The sequence below is a fragment of the Toxorhynchites rutilus genome, chromosome 2, assembly GCF_029784135.1.
Source record: "Toxorhynchites rutilus septentrionalis strain SRP chromosome 2, ASM2978413v1, whole genome shotgun sequence".
Lineage (NCBI taxonomy): Eukaryota > Metazoa > Arthropoda > Insecta > Diptera > Culicidae > Toxorhynchites > Toxorhynchites rutilus.
In genome coordinates, this window is record NC_073745.1 from 273,472,873 (window position 1) to 273,500,594 (window position 27,722).

The window sequence follows — 27,722 nt, forward strand, 5'->3', positions numbered from 1 at the left end:
TTGAATATGAAGTTTATGGGGAAGAAACAAAAAAACAAAGTTGAAAACCTTTACAATTTCGTGATATTTTGAGGTAAAATACACATGAAATCATGAAGTTGGATTATTTATAATGGATAGCTATGGTATTGTATTTTCTTTCTATTGTGTTATTCTTATTATTAGTCTTATTTTAAGGCATTAGGAGCAGTAACTATTTCGGTGAAATAATGTTCGTTTGCAGACTATCACAATCAAGTCGTATCGGTTCTACTGCTCAATCTATCATAGAAGGAATTGAGTCATTGAGAAATATGAATATGATTCCTGAAGTATATTAATATTTCATTCCGTTTCATTTTTGTGATGCGATGTAATGCCGATCTGAATAAGTCTTCGCATGATAATCGCTGCTTCTTTCTAATTAATGAACGACCACTGTATGGGTGACACTTTCCTCTTTGCTTTGATGGAATCTTGCATGAAGTTTGAGTGATGCATGAAATCTTGCATCTTATTACAATAACATCTTGCTAATTTGTTAGATAGAACGAATTATTGCACGTAATTTTGTGTTACATACAACATTCATGGGAACGAAGTTGGAAGAAATAATGCATAATACATACATGATTTATCTTCGCATCCGCTCGCAAAACCTACCTCTTGTATTTGTTAAATTGCTCACTTTATTTATTATTCCAACCGTTGATGTCTCAGGCGAAAAAAATGTTGGATAAATTTGCCGTCTAATGGTATATTTTATAACATATATCGTAAAAACGATTCTGTGTAATATGCATTTGAAAACTCTTAATAAACGTTACATTTTTCGTAGGGTGATCCTCCTATATAGAAATCAAAGACGTAGTCCTACGTCAAAAAAAATATTTGGCTGTTTTTAGTTTGTTCCACTCAGTTATGAGTTACAGGGTGGTAACAAAAGAAGTCAACAAAGAGAAAATTCGGTACATTTTACACTGTTAATATAATTGTTCTTTATGTTTACAAAAGCGAAAATGCAACCCAGGCCGCTGAAATTGTAAATGGTGTTTATGATGCTGGTTACAGTAAAATACGCGCATTTTAATTTTTGAATTTCAATTTTTGTTTTGAAATTTTTATTTTTTTTAAATTTTGATACACCTAATTTAGTTCTCTGCTGTTAACAAATGGACCGATGGATATAGTTCGGAACTTGCACCAAGTGATTACTGCCTTGCATTGCAAAACTTCGTGAGTGATAAGAAATTGGGATCAAGAGAAGATTGTAAATACCTATTGTTAGAGTTTCAGTCAATGAGGACCAAGACTTATATGAGAGAGGTATTACGAAGTTACCTTTAGAATGTCAACAAATTCTGCTATAAAATGGTGCATAGTTGACCCAAATCGGAAGCATATTATTTTTTTTTAATTCACGCGAAAATAATGGATTACTCTTTTTCCAACAACAAGTACCGTTCTGAATAATATTTTGGACCACATCATATTTCGGACACTTTGTTCTAATATCTTGAAACACTTAATGCACTGATGATATAACTATAAAATTAATATCACAATTGCTTCTTTAGAGTAATCCCTTGGTTTCACTATCATTTCGTATGAGAACTACATTTGAATTATAACATGATCGGCAAAAGTCTGGAAACACTACTCATCATCGTTTGTGTTTGATGTTTGCTTAGCGTGAACACGTAGAATTCACCCGTTCATCAATATTTGAATTTCTCGCGTGTTTCATCAGTTCTCATCATCGATAACAGTTTACTGTGAATGGTTGGTAAGTGTTTCGCAGTTGACTATAAAATATAATCAAGTGTAATTTATGTTCAAAAAATTACAAAATAAAGTGTCCGAAATTTGAGTTCAGTCTGTCCGAAATTTGATTTAGTGTCCGAAGTTTGATTCTTATTCGCTTCATTTGAAAAGCATTTTATTCGATGATTTTTTTATGTTTTCAATCAAATAGATATCAAAGTAGAAAGCTTAAAAGCATATTGAACTAATTTATTGAAAATATTTATCAAATAATTCCTGTGCATGAAGTTTAGATCTGTTTTCTGCATCATATGCCTTTAAGCGTCCGAAATATGATTCAGAACGGTATAATGTTGTAGAAACGGTCATTTTGAATGTGGCCGAATATATGCGAACAGTTTTCGTATTCAGCTTGAAATGGCGCGTCATTACTGATATCAATGATATTTCTGTACGCTTTCGGTGTTTGTGCTCCATGATTCTCTAAAGTCAGATTGAGTTTGTTGATTCTGAATACGGTTTCGCGAGTTGTTGTAAGTTTTTTCTTGCTGATCACAAGCAACTAAATTTCTGTGCGGAAAAGAATAGTTTGACAGAAGAAGCATTGTAATTAGTATCGAACATCATCACAACGAATTTCATCGCTTGGTTAACGGCTATATCTTGCAAGATTTGAAGCAAGTTATCAATCTTGACTCGTAGTTGTCACTAAATTGCTCGCAAATTGTTCAAATTCCCATAAAAAAATTAGTTTTTCAATCGAGGGATCAAACATAACTGTTAATTAAAAACTATTATGCGTGTGGCTAACAAAGAATACAGATTCTTCTTACACTCTTCCAATGAATGTTTAAGAATTAGAAAATATTTAGTTACTATATCCACTACAAAAAGTGGACGAGATTGTTTGGTTGTGAGCAACTAGTTATTTTATTTCATTTATTATGTTTTGGCAAAAGTTCAGTTCGGGTCATGAAAGAATCATCAAGTATTCAAATTATATACTTGAGAGGGTAATGTGCCCCACAGAAAGTTACAATTCAAAATGACTTCAACAATATTTATAAAATATTCAATGAAATACTATGAAAAGCGATAATCGATTGAATCATCGTGCAATCGATATTTCATGGCCAGGTATCCTTCTGTAGCATTTATCTGCCTTTGATGAATATTTCGCGATAGAAACGTAAACCTGAATCGAATTTTCATCCGCAGCGGCATATATCCAATAAAGAGATCGAAGAAAAAAAAACAGCTTGCCCTTATGATCTGCAACTCGCGTTGACAACCACGTTTGTACACCACCACTGCAGGAAGTCAGCTTTTACTTTCTCTTTCAACGACTCCAATCGCCTTTGGCTTCGGTAGCAATAACACGACGACAGAAACCAAAATAAAAATATAATATCATCACAAAACGGAACCTGTTCAGGGCGACGACGCTTCTCTTCAATGGTTTGTGACTCGAAAGTGCCCCATGAGGTTAGCGAGCTGAGGTCCGTTCGCGGGCATGGTGGAACAGTTTGTAAAAGTTGAAGTCACTTGTGTGTAGCACAACTTCATGTGAAGGTGGGGGCTCTGCATGATGTTGTTTTTTTAAGTTTATTTTGCTGTTTCCTTCCCCGACAGGTCTGTTTGTAAAACTTACGTTCCCTTTCGTTCAAGACCCAACACACACTTCGTTTGCATCCCATCCGTGGATGGGAGGCTGAAGTGATGATATTCATACAAGGTCAACGTCGGGTGGATTCACATTGAAAGTGAATCTGGTCGCTGGTGATTCAACGAACAGTTGTTGTTAATCATTTCAGTTATTTGTATCGCCAGCCTGACTTTAGTGTATGGCAGGAAAGTGCCGCCCTCTGCCTTTAACTGTCCGGGGGCCTATCAAATTAAAGGTTACCGCACTCAACCCCGACAGAGAATAAATCCATTGAAAATGAAACTCTCACTCCGAACAATCGGGAAAGGTCGGTATGACATTAAGAGTCCCAACTCTTTGGGCCCTCGAAAGCGTTTTAAATCTCCTTTGACAAAGCGACCGGGTAATGAGAAAAATAACGACAAAAACGGATAAATTAGCATTCCACCTGCGTTTGCCCGGCGAGGGCACGTCCGTCGTTTCACCTCGCACATCGATTCCATCCACGATCGCCTCCCTGAGACGTGCCCTGGGAAATCGGCCTTCATTTGTTGGATTTTTTTTTTCATTCAAATGTGAATGGTCGATATATTAATTCAGTTTCGTTCCTAGAAAAGGCACTCCATAGCGCCGTTTCGGAGCATCCGTGATAAGTAAGTCGCAAAAGTGGTGAGGGCGTGAATCTTGATTTTCATCACTCTTCGAACTATAATTGTATTATAATTTGCAGTCGATTTCGCTGTACCACGACTAAGCTTCGTTATAATGATCCTTTCTCAGCGATACTGAGTAATTAAAAACATATACCATATATCGTAAAATCATAAAAGTCATCCGCCCGACAAACATGTTCAGCGGGTGAATGTGTTTTGGTGATTTCTAGCTGCCAACATTTGGTTCCGGTACAACCGGTTCTCCTTCGAACTTCCTCGAGTCTGTATTTTGAGTAGCGACAAACCGATCATGTTTTTCTCACCCGATGACAAAGAAACAGAGGAAGCACATGTTTTTGTGCTTTTATGTGATTGTCATCAGGCTGGTGGAGTTCTCAAAAGTATCTTATGTCCATCTTGTTGCAATAGTTGAGGTGATTCTCAGAACTTTTTCAAGGGTTTATCAATATAGACAAATCAATAGTTGCTTTTTCACATTCCTTAAACCCGTTTAATGAATCGTTATATTTTGTGGAAATTAACTTTTATACAATTTATTTCAATTGTATGGAATTTTTTATTTTATTATGTGAATTAGTTTTATCTAACTTTATCACACTTCTCACATCGATTTAATAGTGATACTTGTGCTTCTGTGTTTTTCATTTTCCATGAATTTTTAGGAATTGATAGAAGCTCCAGGGTACCAAATCAAATAAATACGGTGGATTATTTAAGACACAGGCGCACGGTCGGAGATTATGGCAATAGATACAAACCATTTATCAAGTAGCCCTACGAAACCTTCACATTTGATTTTTTCGAACGGAAAACAGTTTAGCTAAGATGATCCGGATGGCTTCGTTGACTACTGGTTAGATTTACCCAAAGAAACACTTCTGTTTTCTGAGAGAAACATCGGGAGTGATTTTTTATAGTCTGGGGTGTAATCTGACATCCCGAAAAGCTTAAAATCAAATAAATTTAAATCTCACAGAATGAATAGTTATGTCTACATAAACGACGTTAAAAACATTTGCTGCTAGTTATATGTATAAGGCGCAAAGTGAAGCTTATATTCCAACAGTACAACGCAAAAATTCGCATCAGCATTGATATAATGACATGACTATGTCAGAAAAAATCAATATTGTGACTGGCCGGCTTTTCCTTCTATTCAAATTCAATGCTCTGGTGCAGGGGTTTTCAATTTTTTTTTATGGCAGAGCACTTTTTATAGCAAAAATATTTGGCGGAACACTTACGTTTTAAATCAATAAAACGAATCCTATTTAATTGACGTCACCCAACTGGTAACAAATCTATATCGGTTACGTGTCGCAGTTACACGACATCTGATTCGAAATAAACAAGATAATTCACTAAATGCTTAGTGAAATTAATTTGAAGAATGTTTTTTTTTCAAGATGGGTTTTCAAGCGGAGCATTTGCTATGAATTCGCGGAGCACAAATTTCCCGCGGAGCACCATTTGAAAACCGCTGCTCTGGAGAATAACGGTTCGATGAATTTACACTGATAATCATAAATTTTCAATAATACAGGAGCTGAAAACTACAATTTGTAAGGCATGTTATGAAATCGGGCTGGCAACACTGCCAAAACATACACAGAATACGCAGAAGCGTATCTTTCAGATGATTAACCACTCTGATGGCGTAACAGATTATTAAATAGCTTTTTTGTTGGTTTTTTAATCATTGTTCCATACAATGCAATGCTTTCAGCGATCGCTGTGAAAGAATCCCGATAACAATCATCTCTATATACCAGTCGAACTAGAAAGCCTCCAATCTAAGGAACAACACGGTCCACACCTTGCGGAATATAACCGGTTAAATACTCGCTCTAGGAAACTTCAATGCAACGGGCAGTATGGGTTTTGCTTCAACCACAACCGGCTTATGCGGGCGCTACACGATTCATCCAACGTTTCACTCGAATGTTGGACTCAAACATTTGACTCGATGAATCGACAAATGTTGTGACGAATGTGCTGCTACACGGTGAAGTGAATGTTCGATTCAATGCAATCGGTCCAAACAATCGGCGAGCATTTGGATCGAATGTTTATTGTTTTTATTTACCATCAAAAACGTTAGGAAACTGGATAACGATGCGAGTATTGAAATTGCTGCCGTAGCAATTGTACTGATATCGGACTGTAAATTAAAAATGCTTGAACTCAACATTATTAAACTGCAATATTTTGCCGAATATTTTGAATTTTATGAACCAATTTCATAGTTCCTTCATCTAAAACTTGCAAACAAACCAATCTGTCAAAGATAGATTCGGACGAGTCGTGTAGCGGTGTATCGAATGTCATCGAGTGTCGAATCAACGAATGACAAAAATTCTTTGACTCGTGCACTCGCGTTGGAAGGTAATCCACAACGAACGGATTACCTTCCAACGCGAATATTCGACGCTCGACATTGGAGGCTCATAGCTCGTCAGTCGACTACACGATGCGTCGAATCATCGAGCGTCCAGCATTCGAGGGTGTTCGTAGCATCGTTTAGCGCTGGCTTTAGACTTGTCTCCACGGATGTCATAATAGGGTGGATCTGGTGATCTGGTGGTAGTGGCACACCCACTAACCTATCATCATACGGACCAACGATCCTTCGGCACTCACGATCGTCTAGTTGCAGTGCATGGTGGTAGTACGGATCAAACGAACAGAACAGCGTATCAAACTAACGACAATACCTCGGCTGAACTTTGACGGTGTGCCAATGCCCCTTTGGAGAAAAGAAGCGGAGATTTCCAGAATCGAATGAACTGCAAAGTTTCAAGCCTATTTAATACAAACAAGATCAAGTTCACTCACGGCATGGAGCATACGATAGCAGGCATCCAAACCATGCTAGGTAAGTTAGCTTTCACATACCATCATACCATCCGAATACCATCTGGTCTTATCCCGCCAACCTCCGCGAATGCAACGTGTACCGAGGGGCGCCAAACTCATCCCCTAAAATGCCACCCGCCAGTGGTTGAGACCCACTGGAATGGAGATAGGTATCACACCTAATCAGCGTTTCCCAGATATATACAATGTTTTTTCGGCATAGGCGACAACGGGATTCATTGATGCTGCTTGTCAACCGGGATCTCCTCAGGACGCCAGTCTCTGCAAACAGAATGGTTAACTAAAACGCTTAAGGAACGATGGGCCCAAGAACGTTAAGTTGCGAGCCTCCTTAGGACACAGGAATTCAGTGTACGCCTTGAAGAATGATGCATTCACAATTGCAACAATTAAAGACGTAAACAGCTATAGTTGTTGGTGCCCCAGGATACGACTGTGCATTTAACGTATGACTACAGAATATATTTTTTCCATTTCGCTTGTGTATCATTTCAGATATTATTTTAGAATGTATCAACATTAAAGAAATTAATCTTTAGTAGTAAAAAAGGTACGATTGGATGCGTGATTCTGTAAAATCAGCTGGAGATGGTTGATTTATGAGTCATTATTGTTGTCCTCATCAGAACAATACACAAGCCAGTTCTCATACTTCAATGAGTATGCATTGCGAACGTTCTTCTTTGAGACGCGCAACTGACACACACTGCGGCACACAACAATTCGTACATGAGATTCAATAAGACCTACGCGATGCATCTTTTCATTGAGGTGACCTCATTGAGATTTGAGAACAAGAATTTGAAGAAATATAAAAATTTACAAACACTTACTATCGACCCTCCGATACAACTTCGGTCTTCGTGTCGGGCTAAATATTTGTGTTTGGATGTTGGATACCCACTGACTGCAGCGAGACTAGCCTCGGTCTGGAAACGAAGTAACTTTCAGACACATTTTGTTAGTGTTTCTTTTCTACTTTGCTTTTGTGCGTCAGTGCTAGCTCTACACTATGCTCGCTTCGTGCATATTCTGAGAAACATTCTGAAGCAATACTAATGCTCACGTCCGCTCAGCACGGGAGCAACATATAAACAGTGGGTGGACAAAACGAACGCAATTTTTGTAGTGAACCATCTTTTTCCTTTTTCTATGGATAGAATGGTGAATTATGGTTATCTACGACAGTTTTCGCCATGGTATGTTTTATAAATTTATTTCATTTGAAGATAAAGTCGAAAAATGTTCGAGCGGTCTGAATGTTACCAATTTAAAACAAAATCTGATTTATCGAAATCAGCATTGAAGTGGGGAAAATTCTATATCTCAAAAATGATAAAAGTAAGCGTTCGTGCATTCTTGATAATTTATGTAATGAAAAATCTCAACTTTCTAAAATTTTATTAAAACCTAAAGTCTCTTAGGTATCCACCATTCAAAAAACACAACAAACGAACATTTTAAAAATTTTAGTTTAAAATGAGGCATTTGAGGTGCCGTATACTATTTTTTTCTGACAATTCTTTTGAAATATCATTTATTTAGATTTAAGAAATCGTTCCGTTTCCAAAAGATGGCTCAAGGTGCTATAAATATTCGATTCCGACAGTTGATTTTTGCTGAATCGTGAAGTGTCCACATCTATCAACCAAATATAGTTTACACGACTTTGAGTTTTGCACAAATAGTTTTTTTTTTTGCGTTGAAAATGTCGAATTTCTTTGCAGGGGAACCGCGGATAATACGGACAGTGGGGGTAATATGGACAGGTGGTGGAGTTGTATAGTTACATTTTGAATTTCAGATTTCTGTTAATGAGAACACCTGCTACATGTTATTCTATGATATTTAAGCCACCCTATGGCAAAGAACACTGATCAAAAGTGGAAAAATGGAAACAAAAACCAAAAATCATACATGATTCCGCGTGTGGATGTAATTTTAGTTGCTTCGATATTAGGCATTTTGAGTGGTTTAATATGAAAATTCAATTCGCTGATGGTTATATTTCGGTTTGGGAGTTAACAGAGAAGCGATATTAGGTATGTAGGGAAAAATAAAATCATTTTTGAGAGAAAAATTTAAATTATTGAAATAATTGTACTGGTGGGGTAAAATGGACAGTTGCCAGTGGAAGTGAGATGGACTGAGAAAAGTCTGTTTAATCTGTTCCTAAGGAATGCCCTGCGCCTATAAATAGAAATCAAATCGTCAAATATGGACTGGTTAAAAAGCTAACTGGAACCAAAAGCAAAATAGTTGAGGGTCTGTTCGTTTATAAAGCACGATATCACTTCTAGGTGGATTAAGGTGAAGGTAGAAGCTAGCCACAAATGGCACTCATTTCTTTCATCTCCCTCCCTTACCCCTCGCCCGAAAATCAATAATTTTGCGAAACAGTGTGAAGAAAATGATCGTTTGCACATACTTCCCACCAAGTAATATTAACCAAAATCTAATCGATTACTCACCAAATATTAAATTTTCATACGCCGTCGCAATGTATAGGGGAAAACGTCGTAAAACTCCAGCTAGTGCTCTGAAAGTTAACTTTTCATTTTTCAATTTTCCGCAATGGTTTTGTTTGTATTGGTAAAAACATCTTTATTTTTTCGACACTGATGCCAGACAACATCATTGAAACCACTTAATAAAATGTTATTCCTGAGTCATGGCGTTTCATGTCATGAAAATTAATAAAATAAAATTGAGTTGATATCAATACAATTATTATTTTTACGTTTAATGGGTCTATAATGTAAGTATTAGCAACTTGAACATTGGTTAAGAAAATTGTATTGCAGAGCTCGGAACACTGCCACGGCTGCATATGCTTTCAAAAATAGTAAACGGAAAAGTATTACATCAGCATGCCTCGGCCAACGAAGAGAAGGGTGAAGGCTTAATTGAAGTTTTTCTTAACATGTCCGTTTCACCCCATCTCCCCTATTTACAAAGCATAATTTGCGGTAATTTCAAAGGCTAATCGATTGCTTTTGAAAGTTTACGGTGATTCTGCACCATCGTTTAGATTTTATGGGGAATGGTTTGAATGATTTAAAAGTGTTGATTTTAGTGTTGATGACATAAAGCGTCCGTGTTAACAGAAAAGTTTTGAAGACGAAGAATTAGCGACATTACTCGATCAAGATTGGAGGCGAGAGCTCATGAACGGCGTTACCGAGGACGAAAATGGATTCACTACGACAATCCAAAACGCAAAAGATCGTATGTAAAGCTCAGCCAACCAGGAACATTAACGCCGAAGCCGAATTCCCACGATACCAATGTACTTAGTGGTATCAAAGGGCTGTGATTTACTATAAGCTGCTAAAATCTGGACAAACAATCAGTTGAGACTGCAACAGGCAACCATTGATACGTTTAAATCAAACTATTGCAGAAGAACGCCCAGATAATGCTCCATCATGACAACCTTCGGCCTCGTGTTGCTGTTTGAGTTAGAAACTAATCGGAAAATAGTAAATGAGAAAATTATGTTTCACACGATCTTGTTTTTTCCGAATAACATTTGTCTCGATCGATGTAAAACACTTTGTGTGAATACACTTTACTTCAGAACAGGCAGTGGCGTAGCGTGATCGGGTGACTCCAGGGGCGGATGTCTTGGGTGTTACCCCTCCAATCAAATCTTGTTATCAAGTCTACGTTTTCGTTTTCTACAGAAAAATCAAATTTACCGAACCAAGAAACGTGTTCATTTAAATATTAGTAAAGGAACAAGAAATTACAAAACAATGTCAATAAATTTAGAACATTCACTTTCAGTTGACAACAAGTCCAACTCATTAATTCAACAATGATGTAACAGAAACGCAAACAGTTAGTAGCCGCTTATAGCTTATATTGCCCAGTAGCCTAAGTTTACCCACCTCGATTTCTCGTCTGTTTATGATGCGATCTGGTGGTAAAAAATCAGACTACTACCTTTAGTAGGTACCTACTCATACAGATGTAGTCGGGATCCGTATCGTATCAAGCAAAAAAAAATTGAACAGAAGAAGAAATCGCGTGTTTCCAAAACGTTTCATTCTGAAGATTTGGAAAAATATGTGGAAAATAGAAATTTTCATAAATTTGCAAATGTGATACATGAAAGTTGGAAAGTATTAAACGAAGTTTCGAATCAACGATTAGCGGATTCAATCAAAGTAAGCCTTCATAATTTTTTTCAACACTTTTTCAAAACACGATGTTTGCATAATGTCGTCCACCCAATGCCCCAATATCGCACACCAAATTTTATAATGTGATTAAATGCCAATTTTATGAGAAATTTTATTCCGATGATCATAACGGAGAAGATTGGGTATCCTGTTGTAAATGTACCAGTGGGCTCATGTAGCATTTGATGCGGCCGTTAAAGATACACCGAATAAAAAGAATTACACGTGTACCACTTGTTTGAACGACATGTATTGATATGTATTGAGTTTTTGATCTATAGATCATAATAAACATTTTTTTTGCAATATTACATTTTTTTTAATAAAAAATTTGGTGGGCGATATTAGGCACTACTTTTCAAAAAATTCAAATTTGACTTATTTTAGAAAAAAATCGCAGTGGCCAAACTATTCAGTAATTCGACCTCAAACTCTGATGGGTCATAGGAAAGAGTTGTAGGAATACCTGTAGTTACTTAAATCCCGTTTCCCTAAATTTTAAGTGCCTCATTTTTGAACTAAAAAAAAAGTGGGCGATATTCGGTCACTGTACCTTATATCTAGCAAAAGCTCGCTGCCTGAAACTTAGTTTGTGGTTTGTCAAATCGACGTTTTCAGTTCTCTGTCAGATGCTAACATGTGCTTGAATTGATTAAATAGCCGGGTATTTCTTTAGACGATTTTGACCGCAATTCATCCTCCATCTTGAGGCCGCGTCCGGTAGGTCTTCCGCCTAACCTGTTTATCTTATGAGGAATTATCCTCTCAGTAGTGCATTCGTAATCGTTGGATTTTAATAAAGCTTTTTTAATGGCCTTTTCATGAGGCACAAAACTTTAATGGTTATGATTAACCCATCGTAATTCGCAATTATTGGCTTCATAATTCTGGATTAATTCAAAATGCTTTAATATAATATACTTATAACTGAGAATATGAGGTATCAAAACTTGGCTGGATCCATTCTTAGCATCAAAAGATGAACGCGTCATGCGCGACGGAATCCGTTTATTATCAAAAGCATGGGAAAAAGTAGTGGATAGCGTTGTCTAATACCTCGAATAATGTCAAATGTTTGCATCATTAATGTTTTTTGATTACGTCTTTCATTTCTATACCGGAGTGTAAAATCAAAGTTTTTAAACAAAAGCGTTACGCCGGAGACCGAGATTTTGAGCTTTACCAAGAAAGTACCAGCATCGAGAATTGGTTCCGCTTGAGGCATCGGAGCAGCCTCCACACACACACACGTATACACGCGCGCAATTCTTTTCGTTTGCTGGTTATCGAGAAGAATCCAGAAAGAAGTAATCGTTGCTGAAAAATAATCTGCCAGCTCCCCTTGGAATTAAAAATTACATTCAAGCGAAAAAGTTTATTTTAATGTAGTGTATTCATATAATACTGCGATCAATTGCATTTCGTTCTGAGATTTTTCAATCTAGGGCAATTAACAAGAAAGTTTCTGAAGATTATCCTTCCCCATTAGTAGAATATTTTCATATCCAATATTATAAGCATACAGTGATAGACATTCGTTTAGCCGCACTTGAAAAAAAAACTTGAAACACTTACAAAACAACTAGGAATGTTCTTTTTATCGGAATACTTATTTGCTGTAGTGTAAGTATATTTAAGTCACTTTTATTGAAAGCATGTGCGTCACAATCACACACACAAGGCGGCATCGGTGGATATTAACATTAAAACGTCGTTTTTTCCCGAGACATACGTTGAGCCGCAGGGCATAAAAATCGAGTTTTCGCATAATCACCAAGCCCTTATCTGTGTTTATAGAAAAAATACTTGGAAATGTTTAGTTTACAAGATAAATATTAGATGTGCAACGTAAGAAGTTGGTCAGATTAGTGATTTACGTAGAATTTAAAGGAATGGCGAAAGGTATTCTATTGACGGAAGAGGGACGGAAAATAATAAAGATATTCAGTGAACAAAAGTTTTCTAATCGCTCGATCGTAACAAAAATTGGTCGATCTGAGAAAGTGGTACGGAGTTTCTTTAAATAATGCCAGAAATATGGGATATAACGATCAACAAATGGGAACACTAAAGTTACTTTGCGTCTTAAAGGTCGAATAAGACACGAAGCAACCAGGAAACGATGTCCTGCTCATACATTAAGGCAGAATCGGTTGTTCCTGTAACGAAGAGGCATATTGCGCGCATCTTGAATGAGTCACCAAACATCATGTGGAAGAAACCTCAAGGGAAGCCGAAACTGACCGCCACCCATAAGCAGAACCATCCCATTTTCGCCCGGCAATACATGGGATGGAAACTAGAATGGAGAAATGTTGTATTTTCCGGCGAAAAAAGTTCAATTTGGATGGTCCGGACTGTTACGGTTGTTATTGGTACAATTTAAGTCAACGGCATGTCGTGAGATCGAAGTGAAACTTTGGGGGCGGAAGTTTGACAGTGTGGGGAGCCGTTTCCTATCACAGCAAGCTTCTCATTTGTTTCATTTTCACCCGAGTGAACTCCGAAAAGTATCTTCAATTACTGGAAGACGTTTTGATTGGCCATATTGAGAATAACGCTACCGAGGATGTTGTTTTTCCAGCAGGATTATGCATATATCCACGTTTCCAAGCAATCGAAGGCATGGTTTGCCAAGAAGGACATTCCGCTTCTTGAATGACCTGCTGGCAGTCGATTGCAATCCCATAGAGAACCTATGGAGAATCTTGGCCGAGATGGTCTATGCAATCGGATGACAATTTGACAACATTTCCAGTCTCAAGGCAGTAATTCAGGAATGTTGGGTTATAATCAATATGGCAACACTTTAAAAGCTGTCTGACTCGATGCCAAATCGAGTTTTAAAAGTAATCCGAAATGGAGGTGGACATACTAAATATTAGCTACCGATTGGACTAGAAATTTGCCGCACAAATTTTCTTTAATTGAAATTTTAGGATGCGGCTAAACGAATGTCTACCACTGTAGAACCTTGTGCCTTCAACGTAGCGCTCTCATTTTCCCCTAAATATTCATTTATTTAATCATTCAAAATGGATTAAGAATCAACTTCAAACAAATGATCACTAAATCAACGATGGTCCTACGTCAAACTTGCGGTTATACCACAGATATAACCCACTTCCTGTTTTTTATTCAAGTAAATATGTTTTTCAGGCGAAAAAATGGAAAAAAAAAGTTTAACAGTTACCATGGGCGAAATAGAACAAAAACATTTGTCGAATAGGAACAAATATACGAGTTTTGAGCAGTATCAAAGCTAATTTTATTTTCGGTAGATCTTTTTTTTTCTCAATGGAATTGCACCCGAATGTTCAAATTGTACTTCGCTTCTACTTTAGTTTCTCGTTTTGGTCGGTGCAGTCCAAGGAGCACAAATTGGATCAATAAATGCTCAGAATTACATTTATTCAATTGTTTCAAAGGAATTTGATTCGTCAACATCTTTGCCATCTAGCGAGGAATGGTTGAGTTTTGAACATTCAATATGGTACATGTTTAGTTTTTAAATGTTAGTTTCACGTTGTACAACCAGACATAATCGAGGTTAAGTGTAGAATGAGGATAGAAGAAAACACACCACGATCCGAGCTATCCAATCATATTCTATCCTCGTATCTTCACAAGAGAAAAAAGTCGAATCAGCCTACGACTGAAAGTCTCTATAATAAAGTAGAGAAAAAAAACATTGATTCATGGTAATATCTACTACTAACTTTGGAAAACACTTTTTCCTAAAAAGAATCACTGTATGAATCCAGCATTATAATTGAATGAATGTATGTTCTTCACTCATATTCGCATTTTGGGTTTACATTTCCTTTTTTTTTCAAATGCAATATCTTTTGTTCAAAAATGTCTCCCCAGACTCGTAATGAATAGAAAACAAATAAAATTGTGACTCCGTTCTACTCGAAGTGAATTTTCATCTAATCAATTTCAAGCCAATACAGGTTCGTCGATATTGATTTACCTAAATTGAACAATCGACGTCGTTGTGAGCAAATAAATAAACATGTTTCCCCAAACTTACAAACCCTGTATTGAACCGGTTTGTATTCTGTGGGGAAAAGGCACGATTCGGAGAGTTTTGTGAATTGTTTTGAGTATAATAATATTAAAATATTTTTATCTGTTTGAAATTTGGACCGAGCTGCGCTCTTTCTCGTATACGTTAATTGCGATCAAAGAACTCATGTGAACGAAACTATTTATTAAATTAGTTTTGTTACAAATGGTTGAAAACTTAGATCTGGATTAGGCGCTGTAGCGTTGTACAAACACAATTTTTAGGTCCAGAAAAATCATATACGAGCTGTGATCAACCAAGCCGAAAGTCATCTAGTACCAACAAACGCCCATCTTGACAAGTTACCCGTCAAGTTAAGTTTCGCGTACGTAAAACGTTTTGAAATGTCACTAGAACCCGACGCGAGCAACGACGTCATGATGATCAACAGCCGTCAGCCTCATAATCATCATTCATAATATTTACGACGCCATTGGGGCCAATTGATCGAGCCAACACAGAAGTGCTCCGGCAGACGGCTCACGGAGACCAGTCGATTCTCGTATTGACCACCACCAGAAAGAAACATGTTCGTACGATCTGGCAGCGATTGGGGGGTGACTGGCGCGGTGGGTTTCAATGCCATCCAGGTGTTTGTATATATACATATATTTAGCTTAGTGCAGATCTTGTGAAAATCTTAAGCGTCTCGGTTTGTTCTGCCACTACTGCTGCTCTGGGGTTTGTTGGTAAGCAAAGGGGGTAAGGAATGTATTTACAATTAGCACGGCTTCGGCTTGGCTATTTAACTCGATGGAAATATGTATATTTGATAGCCACTGCTGTTGCCGCCGTTACTGCTGCATAAGACACGGGTCTGACCGTTCAATGGAGAGTCCGATTTATACACCATGAGGTGAGCAAATGATTTTTGCGGAGGCTGGTGAATGCAGGAGGGAATGCGACAAAAGCAAGAGCTGAAATTTGAAAGTGAATAGTGGAACGAGTTCAGATGAACGGACGGCTGTGCGGGAAATATAGAGCTAAGATTGATTTTGCATTATTGCAAACACTAAATAACGACTGTGGCAAAGCTTTCAAATCATGGGCAAAAGTCGAACATAATTCGAAGCGTTTTTCTTGTACGATACGATTGTTGAGAGAATGTAGAATGTGGTTTAAAGCCAATTCAAGATCGTGTGCCGCCAATCAAAAACATATACCGGATACATGTTCTCAAGAATCATAACCATAAAGCTCTGCGAGGAGCCCCCCAATTGGTTCATGCCAAAAAAAAACCAATCGTGTCCATCCAAAAACCGTTCGATCGTCATTACGGACGCGCAACGCGTAACAGAATTCACGATTAACGACACACGTTCAGTTATGTATTCGGATAAACAGAAGGAACCGTTCGACCGCCGTCTGATTCGCCATAATCATCAATTAGACCACGCAACGCGCCCCAATCAGAGTGCGCAAACTGGAGCCAATCATTGGTCATGAACAGCTGTACGCTTTATTCTGGTATTTAGGTTCCTTCGCCTTTCCTGTGTCCTTCACGCTATGCTGAAGAATGGTTATTATAATGTGGGACACAGCCGGTCTACTCCTTCTTATGTGCCCATTTACATAATTCAATTCCCATTCGATAGTCACCTTGAGGTACCGTTCTAGGGCGTTCTGAATTTATTGTTCGATCTTATCCGTTCCCGTCCAAAATTCCGAATTCGAGCCGCACAAATTTTATTTTTCCCTCTGCCACGATGAGCAGTTCGATTGGGCTTATGGCGATCGCATGCAAATTTGCATTTCTCATGCAGAACAGGTTCCCCTGAGTGGCGTTCAGGTACTCACTAAAATTTATATTCTAGGCGTTTGATTTTTGGCAGAATTATGTCACTCGAAATTTGTTGGATCGAAGCTTCGACTAGGGGGTACTTGTCAAGACAGTGGATGCCCCAGTTATACTCGTTGTATAACAGGGGTATCCTGATGGTCCATTAACAGACGATCGCGATCGTCCATCGACAGGTTTGCGTCCTAACAGTGAGTACAAATGTTGGTAATGGAATCCAACTAAAAGCAATCATCGAAACCCATGCCCACCCGGCTTTCTGAACTCCAACAAAAAGACGCTCGTGACATAGCAACTGGTTGTTAGCTGACTATCCCATGTTCCGAAGAATCAAGCATTTCTAAGATCAACTTCCAAAGTCCGATAAGTATAAGTATTACTTTTTTATTAATTTGATCATGCTTGCAAAAATGAATCAAATGAGCTTTGTGACGATAATATCGGTTGTGTCCCATTCATCCGAAACGCATTTACCCGAAGCACATTTACCCGAATGTAACGCATACCCGAATGACATTCACCCGAATGTAACAAATACCCGAATGGACATTTACCCGAATGCGACAAATATCCGGAAGGACATCTACCCCAATGTAAGAAATACCCGAATGAAGAAGGAAAAATTCCGACAAATCAGATTATGAGTTTTGTCAAATCTCCTGTTACGAAGTAAAATGATAAATTGTAATGAGGAAATTCGAAAAAAATGTTGAAGACTTCGCTGTGCCATTTTTAGAAATTAGTGCAGGCACAATTCACATGCCGTCTTCTTTAATTTCCTTATTGCTCTTTAACACGTTGAGCCCCGGCCAAAATAGGGGACCGACAGTGAACTTTTCGTCTGACCCACGTCGGTCCCAACGAACTTTTCAAAATATCTATTTGTAGCTTGGTTCTTGTCGTTTCCAATGCCGACACTCTTCGAACGAAAATTCTACTGTCGGTCCGGTGAGATTGACACAACAAAGACGTAAAATTCAGTGTCAGTCCCCAGGGGCCGACGCGGGGCTTAACGATTTAAGGCCAAGAGATCATTTAGAAATGAGCATGGGTAATAGAATATTCCGAAAACTAAGCAGATAACTTCACCATAAACAATTTAAATGAAAATGTGAAAAGAAACAGATAAAATAAAAAATGGTACTTACGAATTTAACACCGTAGCGCAGTTTTTATCATGAATTTATTATTTCGCGATGAAATTTATTCTGAGATCAATGTAATGGGGGCCGCCGAGGTGACGCAATTCGAGTCGGTCGCCGACCCGCTGTCGGAAGCGGCGGCCTCTCGCAAGCATACCTGTGTTCCATCGATTGCCCGGTTCGTTTGAAACGTAGCATTTCGTAGCAAGTTCCGAATGAAAAATCGAGATAACTATTTTTAATTAATCGAGATAACTATTTAAAACCATACTTTCCGTTTCGTACTCCGAAAAATAACTAAGGCCCAGAATGCCGATTTTTGACAAAAAAATAATTTTCGAGATGACACTAGATCTCGACGTTTCATGCAATTTTAAGACTATTGGCATCAAATTTTTTTTTCGAAAACCCCGAGTTTCGAAACCCCGATTTTCAATAAACTTCAACTTTGACCGCTTTGCGCCACTCTCCCTTAAGTCCGATTGAGCTGAAATTCGGCATAGGTTGTTTTTTCGACGTGGTGAACATTTTTTATGAGGTAACTTTTTTAAATTAGAGATGCACCCGTGCACCCGTGGCCGAGTGGTTAGCGTCTCACATTATCATGCCGGGTGTTCGGGTTCGATTCCCGTTCTGGCCGGGGGATTTTTCTTCAGAGAAATTTCCTTCGACTTGCACTTTGCACTGAGGTCACGCGTATTCTAGAGCTGGCCCCTCGGAATGCATTGAAGGCGTGTTATTTGGCTTAAGAAATCTCAACTAAGTATTAATAAATGACGCTAGTTAATGCATACGTTGAGACGGCAAAAGTTTCACAGGGAACGTTAATGCCATTCAAGAAGAAGAAGATAACCATTTTCATTGGCACCCTAATATACACTGTCCATGTCTTAAGTAAAAAAAATGCTGGATAAATTTCCTGTCTAATGGTAAATAACACAACATATGTCGTAATAACGATTTTGAGTAATATGCGTTTGGAAGCTCTTAATAAATCGTTATATTTTTTGTAGAGTTACCCCCCTATATAGAAATCAAAGACATAGTTCTATGTCAAAAATAAGTTTATAATCAAAATTGCACTTCAGTGCCATACGCACATACGTATCCAAAATTGTCAGCTTTCTTATAACACGTTCACTGCCACGTCAATCATCGGTGACTGACAGTATAAACTATGATGAAAATTTTATTCAACACTATTTCTCAAATTGCACTACCCACGAAGAATTCTTTTTGAATGAGCATGAACGTACGAGATAAACATGATCTTCATCTAACACTGATCAGAAATAAATGTACGAATTATTCCCAATTCTTTCGGGTAGATGTAGCATTCGGGTAAGTGTCAGTTCGGTTAGATGTTATATTCGGGTAGCTGTCGCATTCGGGTATTTGTTACATTCAGGTGAGTGGAATTCGGGTAAATGTCTTTCGAGTAACTGTCTTTCGGGTGAGTGGGTTCCGGGGAAATGCGACACAATCAATAATATCAACCATTTGTTCCAGAAAATGCGTCTCTTCAAACGTATTCAAACTTCTCCTACGATCAATATTTGCGCAGACTTTTTCTGAACCCCTCAGTATAGTACAAAGTTCAAACACATTCCTCGTTGAACTATATGCATAATAACTTGTTTCCTTTCAACTGACAATTCTTTGTTATGTTGGTAGTAAGATAGAACTTGTGAAGAACTAGAACTAGAAGATTCGATCTCTGAGCAGCCAAAATTGTGCCCACCCACATATGTAATCACAAACACTGGCCCCTTTTCCGAGCGGTCTTATCAACATCTTATCAACGGCTCTGGAAAGCGAGCCGGCCAGTTAAAAAAATAAAGTTTTTGGTCCTTAATCTACTGCTTAGTTTCCTTGCTGGTATGAATAGTAGCATTGTTTTGTTGAAATGTGAGTTTTTCCTGACGGTATCCACGCAAAAACGGTAGGACAGAGAATTCCAGAACATGTATGTAATCCTTGAAAGATGTGAAAGCTATCTTGAGCTTTCCGGTTGCACAGAATCCCGCCCAAACCATGCACGATCCTCCACCGAATTCCTGGTTGAAAAATACTGTTCCTTCTTCCGTAAATCACGTCGGTATCCGTTGAAACCATCCAAATTGAACCTTTTTTCTTCAGTGAAAAAAACCAATACATTGAAGAACTATTCGTTATGGTATATCGAAAAATGTATTCTTTTGGAAACATTCTTCGTCACAACATACCATGCCGGTTCATGTGAACTTTGGCAAAACTCAGACGTCTTCCGACGTAAGATGGTGTAAGATGAGGGGCTTTAACCTTTTAGGCTCTCTTCATGTGAGTATTTTTTAACAATACTTGACGAATTGTCAGCCGAGTAACATTTAAATTGAAATATTGTTTTTTTTGCATAAGTGATTTAGAGGTTCTAGCTATTTCCCGCTCATCCCGGTCAGAAAGCTCTGATTTATGTGAAGCTCTCTTCTTCTTACCGTATCCTTGAAAATTCGCCAAATAATTGAGCACTACTTGATGGGTTCGTTCAATCCGACAAGCAATTTCTCTGATATCAACATTTTCGTGGTGAAATGCATAGATTTGTCTTTCTTATCTCTCTGTGAGCACTTTTACCTTCGGTATTTTCCAGATTAATTGATCTTAACAACTAAAACAACAGAAGATCTAACTGGTCTTTTAGAAACTTGACACTTGAAAAATACAAAAACATTCGTTTATGCTCAGCGCTTGCACACACACATATGAAAATTATGTAATATATGGTAGTCACCAATACCTACATACTAGAATATAAACTGAAGCATTGTTTGTTTACAATGATACAAAGCAGCAAGATCATACCCTGGTCAAAAGTTGGACAGAGTGTAGGCTGACCGAATAGTTCAGGAATAAAAACGGGACACGTAAACAAAAAAATATATATTTATTATTTATTATTTTTTAAATAATTTTAATGAGTGAATTAAATCGAGGATAAATCAATCAAATATATTTAGATGTACTCACTCAGTCCCATGTAACGAAGTAATATTTGGATGCCAAAGAGACTATTCGAAGAAGATTATGATTTTTGCAAGTTTTATCATAAAATTTGTCAAATTTCAGATCAAATTTATGTTTGACAATTATCATAGCAATTATACCCTATCTTTTACGTTGTCCAAATATCGATCATCGTAGAAATGTCCTTTCGGCTGATGTCGATGCTACCAGGCAATCACTAAATATAATCAATAAGCATTACGAATTTCTTAGAGTCTAGAAATTTGTTCTCCTTTTCTGAAAATAGTTTCCAGAATGATATTTTTTTTTACTAATGCCACTTAAAATTTCCGGAATGGACTTCAATATAAAACTATTATGTTTCTACTAGCCTTTGATTTTTCAATGTAATCCAACGCAGTATCATAGGAAAATTGCAGTTTTAAGAAATTTAGCCTCTAGTATTCCATCTAAATCAACGTCAAGATTACATCCCTCAGTATGGGTATAATTTTTATATACCCCTGCGTGAGTGCGTAAAGCGCTAGCTAGCCCCCCCCCCCTTTTATAACTTACTAGCTGAGCCGGCAAATTTCGTCCCACCTAAAATTTGTTTTTTGTTATCAATAAACATTCACGTTTTCTTACTAATGAACTAACAGAACTTGCTACTATGTAATTGTAGAACATATGGGAATCTAATTTTCCGAATTTTCCCTTTTTCCTTCAAAGTTTTCTGAAAATTTTCAATTGTCATGTTTGGTTGGAATATTTTTGGTTGAAATATTTTTATGGGACCCACTCTCCATTCCAAAGGAGGGAGGGGTCCCATAAAATATTCCAAATTTGACTCCATTCGCTTGATTTGTTATCGAGTTATGTAGAAGTTTGTGTTTGTGTGCCCCCTGTAATTTGTGTTTCATTTATATGGCAGCTCCCCCTTAGAGAGGGGGAGGAGTATCTAACCACCATAAAAACATTTATTGCACCCTAAAACCTTCATATGCCTTATTTGGTTTCATTTGCTGGATTAATTCTCGAGTAATGCACAAATTTGTGTTTTATTTGTATGGCAGCCCCCCCTTAGAGAGGGGGGTGGAGAGTCTAATCATCGTAGAAACATTTATTGCACCCTTAAACCTCAATATGCCTAATTTGGTTTCATTTGCTTGATTAATTCTTGTGTAATGCAGAAATTTTCATTTGTATGGCAGACCCCCCCCCCCAAGAGAGGGGGGAGGAGTATCTAACCACCGTAAAAACAATTATTGTACCCTTAAACCTCCATATGCAAAGTATGGTTTCATTTACGATTGCTGTGTGGAAAATCGGTATGCGTAATCATGGACGACGAAACTTATGACAAGTTTGATTACATATTTGATTACGGCTTGTCAGACAGGAAACATAGTTCCATCACAGTTTCAAAATGTTCGCGCGCTACTGTTCTGATTTTTCCGATACTTCACAGACATAACAGATATAACATAACATAACAGACTTTTTGATCGAGATAGCAGGAACATTAATGTTAGTTCCAGGAGATATTTTAAATTCTCCTAAAAATGTTTTCTTTCTTTTTCCACTACAGGACTTTGACACTAAGCGTTCTTCTCCACACTCAATTTTAGAATTACGGTGATATTATTTCACAGTTTATGCGGGCTTTTTCTTTTTTTAAAAGTATATTTCGTTCCGAAGTTGTGGCTTTCAGTTGTAGCAAAAGAAGGGCACTTTACACAGCTGAATAAAAACTTGCCACCTTGCTATAAGATGAAATGTGTCCAATTCGAGCTTGAATAATAACAATGAATTTAATTAATTGCAAAACATACAACATTACTTTAAAGTCAAGAAGGGTTCCATAAATGAGTTCTATCCAGAAATCAGTAAAAAGTGGAACTTGCACCAAATATTTTGAATTCGAGAGAATAACTATTCAACTATTTACTACCGAAAATTCAACGATTGTTTCTGAAATGCTCTGGTTTTAGGTAGACAAAATGAATATGCCAAAAATTGACCAATGATCAATTACATTAGGTTGTACAAGTGTGACTTTAGGAATTTATAATATGTGGTGAATGTCGTACGTTTTGCATTATGATGAAGTTATGACCACATGTATTTGAAAGTCGTTAACCTCAGCTTCAAAATCTGATTATTCATTAAATTGAAATGTCAATTGCTTTTTCGCCTTCAGAAGGTCGAATTTTCCGCAAAAAAAAAACAAATTTGCCGGAGGTTTTATAGCATGATGTTTTTAAAGAAAATCTACATCTGCGAGTCTGGTAATCGGAAGAAGCCAAGTCTGATGAATAAACCGCATGCAGTAGTTGATCCAAATAGAACTAGCTTAACTCTTGCCGGTCTTGCTCGGTGTGACGGGGAATTGTCATCTAGATAAATCTCTTCGTCATAATCTGGTCTTTTTTGGAGCAGACCACGGTTCAATTCGATCAATTATTCTCGATAATGTTATTCATTTGCGAAAAATCAATCATATCCGCAAAAGTCCCCATTTGAATCACATACAAATCTGCATGAAACTTCTGGTATTTTGTATTGAACATTGTTGACCGACGTCAAAAACATAAAAAACCCGATCAGTACGTCTTCAAAACTTTAACTTATTATTGACAGGTATAACCAGAGATGCCAACCTTCCTGATTTTTCAGGATTTCCCAGACTTTTTGGCACGCTCCCTGATATCCTGACAAACACTTGATTTTCCCTGATTTTACTGAAATGATCCTGATTTTTCCTGATTTTTGTAGTTTTTACTTCATTAAAAATAGAATTAACCGTAACGAATACACTGGAAATGTTGGAAATGAGAATTAATCTAACAGCTTATATGAAATAAGCTATTCGGTCCGCACTTCTATAATGCTTACATTGTCATCATTTATTAAATCTTGAAGCTGGCGTGAAAGAAATACATTATTAGATTACAATGGCCGAAAGTCGTTTCAAATCGCTGTATATTGAATTGAAATAATTATTAATTTTTTTTAGTTTTTTTTTAATGTTGTCCTGACTTTTACTTTGCCATTTGTCTACACATTTCTTGATATTACCACAAAAGCTAGTCATTATAATAGAAAAAAGCATTATCAAATACAGTTTTCTGTTCAATATTTTTCACAATTTCAAAACAAAAACGAGCTCCTCTATCACGTAGAATACATATTCGATGCGGGAAAGTAAAATTTTATTCATAGTTCTTAGTTCAAAAGTGCTTGGAGTATCAAATATGATTTTTGCTCCACATTGACAGCTCAGTGCTGCTAACGCGAATTCGATAAATGAACATTCAAGATACTGCTGCGATTTTTGCGACTTCTTACTTCAGCTTGTCATACTTTGTCCCTGCAAAGTAATTTCAAGGGAAAAAAAACTTCGACTCTATGAACAGTCCCAAAAAACCTTGAACAGTTCCGACGAAAAAGCAAACATTCCTTCTGAGATGATAAAATTTATATGCTTCGTGAAAGATGACGAACGGTTGTGGAATAAAACTGTGCATATAAAATTGAAATTAAAAACAAAAATGTTGCTTTTATTTTCCTAAAAGAGCACGAATATTCCGAACAATCCAATATTAATTATCCTGATTTTTATTTTCATTTTTTCTGATTTTTGAAACTTTTAGTTGGCAACCCAGGGTATAACTATTAATATGTGAATTCCGGTTTCATGTTTATAAACCTAGTAAGTAAAAGTGTCATACCACGGCAATGATTCTTGAAAAGATTAATTTATCACTTTTACCCCTTCCATGGAGAAAAAATAGAAGCGATGCGAGGTATTTTGATATTCTGACATTCATAAAAAAATGTAGAGATATTTGTCTTCTACCGGACAATGCCATCATTTATTCGTTAATTGTTGATTTTTATATTAATATAAATACATTATCAATGAAAAATCATGTTTTTTCAATTTTCATAAACTTTGTAATTGATTTTGCTCTTCACCTTTGGGCAACTTAGTTCAATTACATTTCAATTTCTTTTTTTTCCTATTTATTTTTTATCAAATTCGATCTGAAGGCGACTTTTTGTATAATTAACTTATTCGCCAATGTCAACTGCAACTGTTGAGGGCCACAAAACATCCTCAAAAATACAGTTGGAAGCATAATTGAATGAAAAAAAAAAACATTCAACCACAGTTATTTAATCCTTTCCCCTATTCACCTTGGTTGCGAAAAATTTATGTCCAAACTCCCATAGTACTGAATGCTCTAAATTGCCAAGAAAAGTGAAAGGCACTGGCTGACCTTAAGCGTTGAGCATGGGCTGAATAACAACACACTGCACCGAAAATAATAAAAAGAAACTATCGAAGTCTGTACATAATTGAAACTTACCATTTTGAAGTCCCGCGTCTACTTCCGTTCTGGTTTCACGCTCGAAAATCTGACCTTCCTGTCACGACTCTCCGATTATGTTTTTTTTTTGTCTCAACAACTCGTTCGCTCGGCCTCCTCACTACACGAGAGGTGTGTCCTTCGATTCCTTGAAATACACTATCCGCAGCACACAGCCGAAGCTCGAAACTTATTCACCCCTGCAAGACCACGCGGTACACGGTTCTTTCCTAAATGCTGGCTGCTTCTTAACTAATCGGATCGGTTTGATACGATACCGGCAGGGGGTGGAAAAAGTAAAATTAATGAAAACGAAAGAAAAACCACTGCTGGATAAAATATGTGGGCAGAAGAAAACTAAACGTTCAGCTTCCCGGGTTAAACACGCACCACTTCCGGCTTCGCTCAGTGCGTTCAAGTCAAAGAAATGCTGCTGCTCAAGAGAAGTGCACTGGATTGCAACATAATATTGTTGTTTCTTGTAGGGAAATTGTTAGTTGAAATGCTCGCATCTCGCACAGGTTCCGATTAGAGAAAAAGGGAAAATTGCACACTGTGCGAATTTGTTAAAATATGATCCATTCATTAGCGAGTTTGATACGAAATGTATTCACGAGAGAGCAGAGGAAAAAGTGAAAAGATACTCAGATATGTGGGAAAGACGCGAGACGACTTGGACGAAAGTGAGGGCGGTTCAAACGTTTCACAAGCGCAAAAATATGAAAAGGCCTCGCGCGCAGTGGCGAAAAGTTATGAAGAGAAAAGAGAAATCGGATTCGTCGCTTATTTCCCCACTGCAGTCTCTTGAGCACACCTGTCTAATTCACATTCACTGAAATCCGTTGTCTGCTTGGCTGTCACCACAGTTTCTTCGGCTCATTTCATGCTTCCCGAGTGTCGTAACAGTCACTCCCGGGAAACGTTTGAATCACTTGAAGAAATCTCGTTCCTCGAAGCACACCGAAATTATCTGCACTGAAAAATGGCTCCAAAATATGAGCTCAATCACTCAAAGTCGAATGCTTCAAAACATTTGGCGAACAATCCTTGAAAAATCGAATCTCCAAAGATAAAGGGTACACTTCACCAACATTCGACAACGTCGCACTGCTGATCTGTTCTTCTGGTGGCAAACCACACAACACTGTCTTCACGGCTTAAACTCGGATCGGACGGAGAGAGAAAAAAGCGATATTGACACAAACTATGCGAACTAGGGACTAAATCGAAATTTGAGTTTCATAAACATCGATACCCATCAGATAGGCACCAACAGCACGGCCAACATCGGCTCCCGGGGCTCTGTGTGTGTGCATGTGTTGATGAACGGAGCGGCCGATCCACGCTTCGGCCCCCTATTGGGAGTGGGTGGGAGAGTTTTGTTTGAAGTATCTGAAATTTGTATGCGCTGGAGTTAGTTGAGCGTAAGTGAATGGCGGCTGTTCGGCTTGGGCACAAAGTGAGCCGATCTTGCAGCGCTGTGTCGATCGGTTCGTGGCTTCGGGTCCCCTTCTCTTGATGGTGCGATTGCGTGACATGGTATCCACTCGGCTGCTGCTAGTAGCATATTCTACAACATATACTTTCGGCAAATAAAAAGAAAAACTATGAAAATATGTTTCGGAAATTTGGAAGGACCTTGAAATATGTTTATCATATTAATTTAACACTTCTTATCAACATTGTATTTGGGTTAAATTTACGACGGACATTTGTCATCGTGCAAAACCAGTCAATCTGGTGCTAACGGTTTCACAAAACAAGCTGGCATTTAACATGCCATTAATTGATTCGAAAAATATTTCGGAATCGATATGCTACCATCGTGAAATATTGATTCTAGTATGAACTCAATTCTGATAAATGTTTGTTCTTCATAATACAATATTCTAAATTTGCAATCACGCAGTAAAGATCTTGTCCCACTATCCACTACTTTCTTGTCGCCAACTCTGGTTTTTTTCTCCGAAACCTCTCGACTAATGATCACCTCCCTCTCTTCCTTGCCACGACTAATCATGGTGATCGTTCATAGTAGTTACACAGAGTAACAACAACCACAACCGTAGTACCTATGCGACGCAATCCCTTGCTTCTACACTGCGTTTCACAACTATAGAACCACTTATTTTCTCAGAGTTTCCAGAGATATGTAAGAAGTCGGTTGAATCGAAGTATATAGTGTAGGATATAATAATCTTCATTTAAAAGACTGGCCATTTGAAC

The 27,722-nt window shown here is 37.6% G+C and overlaps 1 protein-coding gene across 6 annotated transcripts in view; it reads right to left on the minus strand.

Moving 5' to 3' along the window:
* The window catches only part of LOC129767339 (probable chitinase 10), a 148,236-nt gene extending 120,789 nt beyond the window's left edge, over window positions 1-27,447 (minus strand). Inside the window, exons 1-2 of one of the 6 annotated variants that reach the window (XM_055768087.1) lie at window positions 27,318-27,447; window positions 25,497-25,748 (exon numbers count right to left, since the gene is read on the minus strand). In XM_055768087.1, coding sequence (XP_055624062.1) covers window positions 25,497-25,499 — 3 coding nt within the window. In that variant the 5' untranslated portion in view covers window positions 25,500-25,748; window positions 27,318-27,447. The other 5 variants (XM_055768086.1, XM_055768082.1, XM_055768083.1 and 2 more) reach the window with 5 other exon arrangements.
* Between the last annotated feature and the right edge of the window lie 275 nt (window positions 27,448-27,722).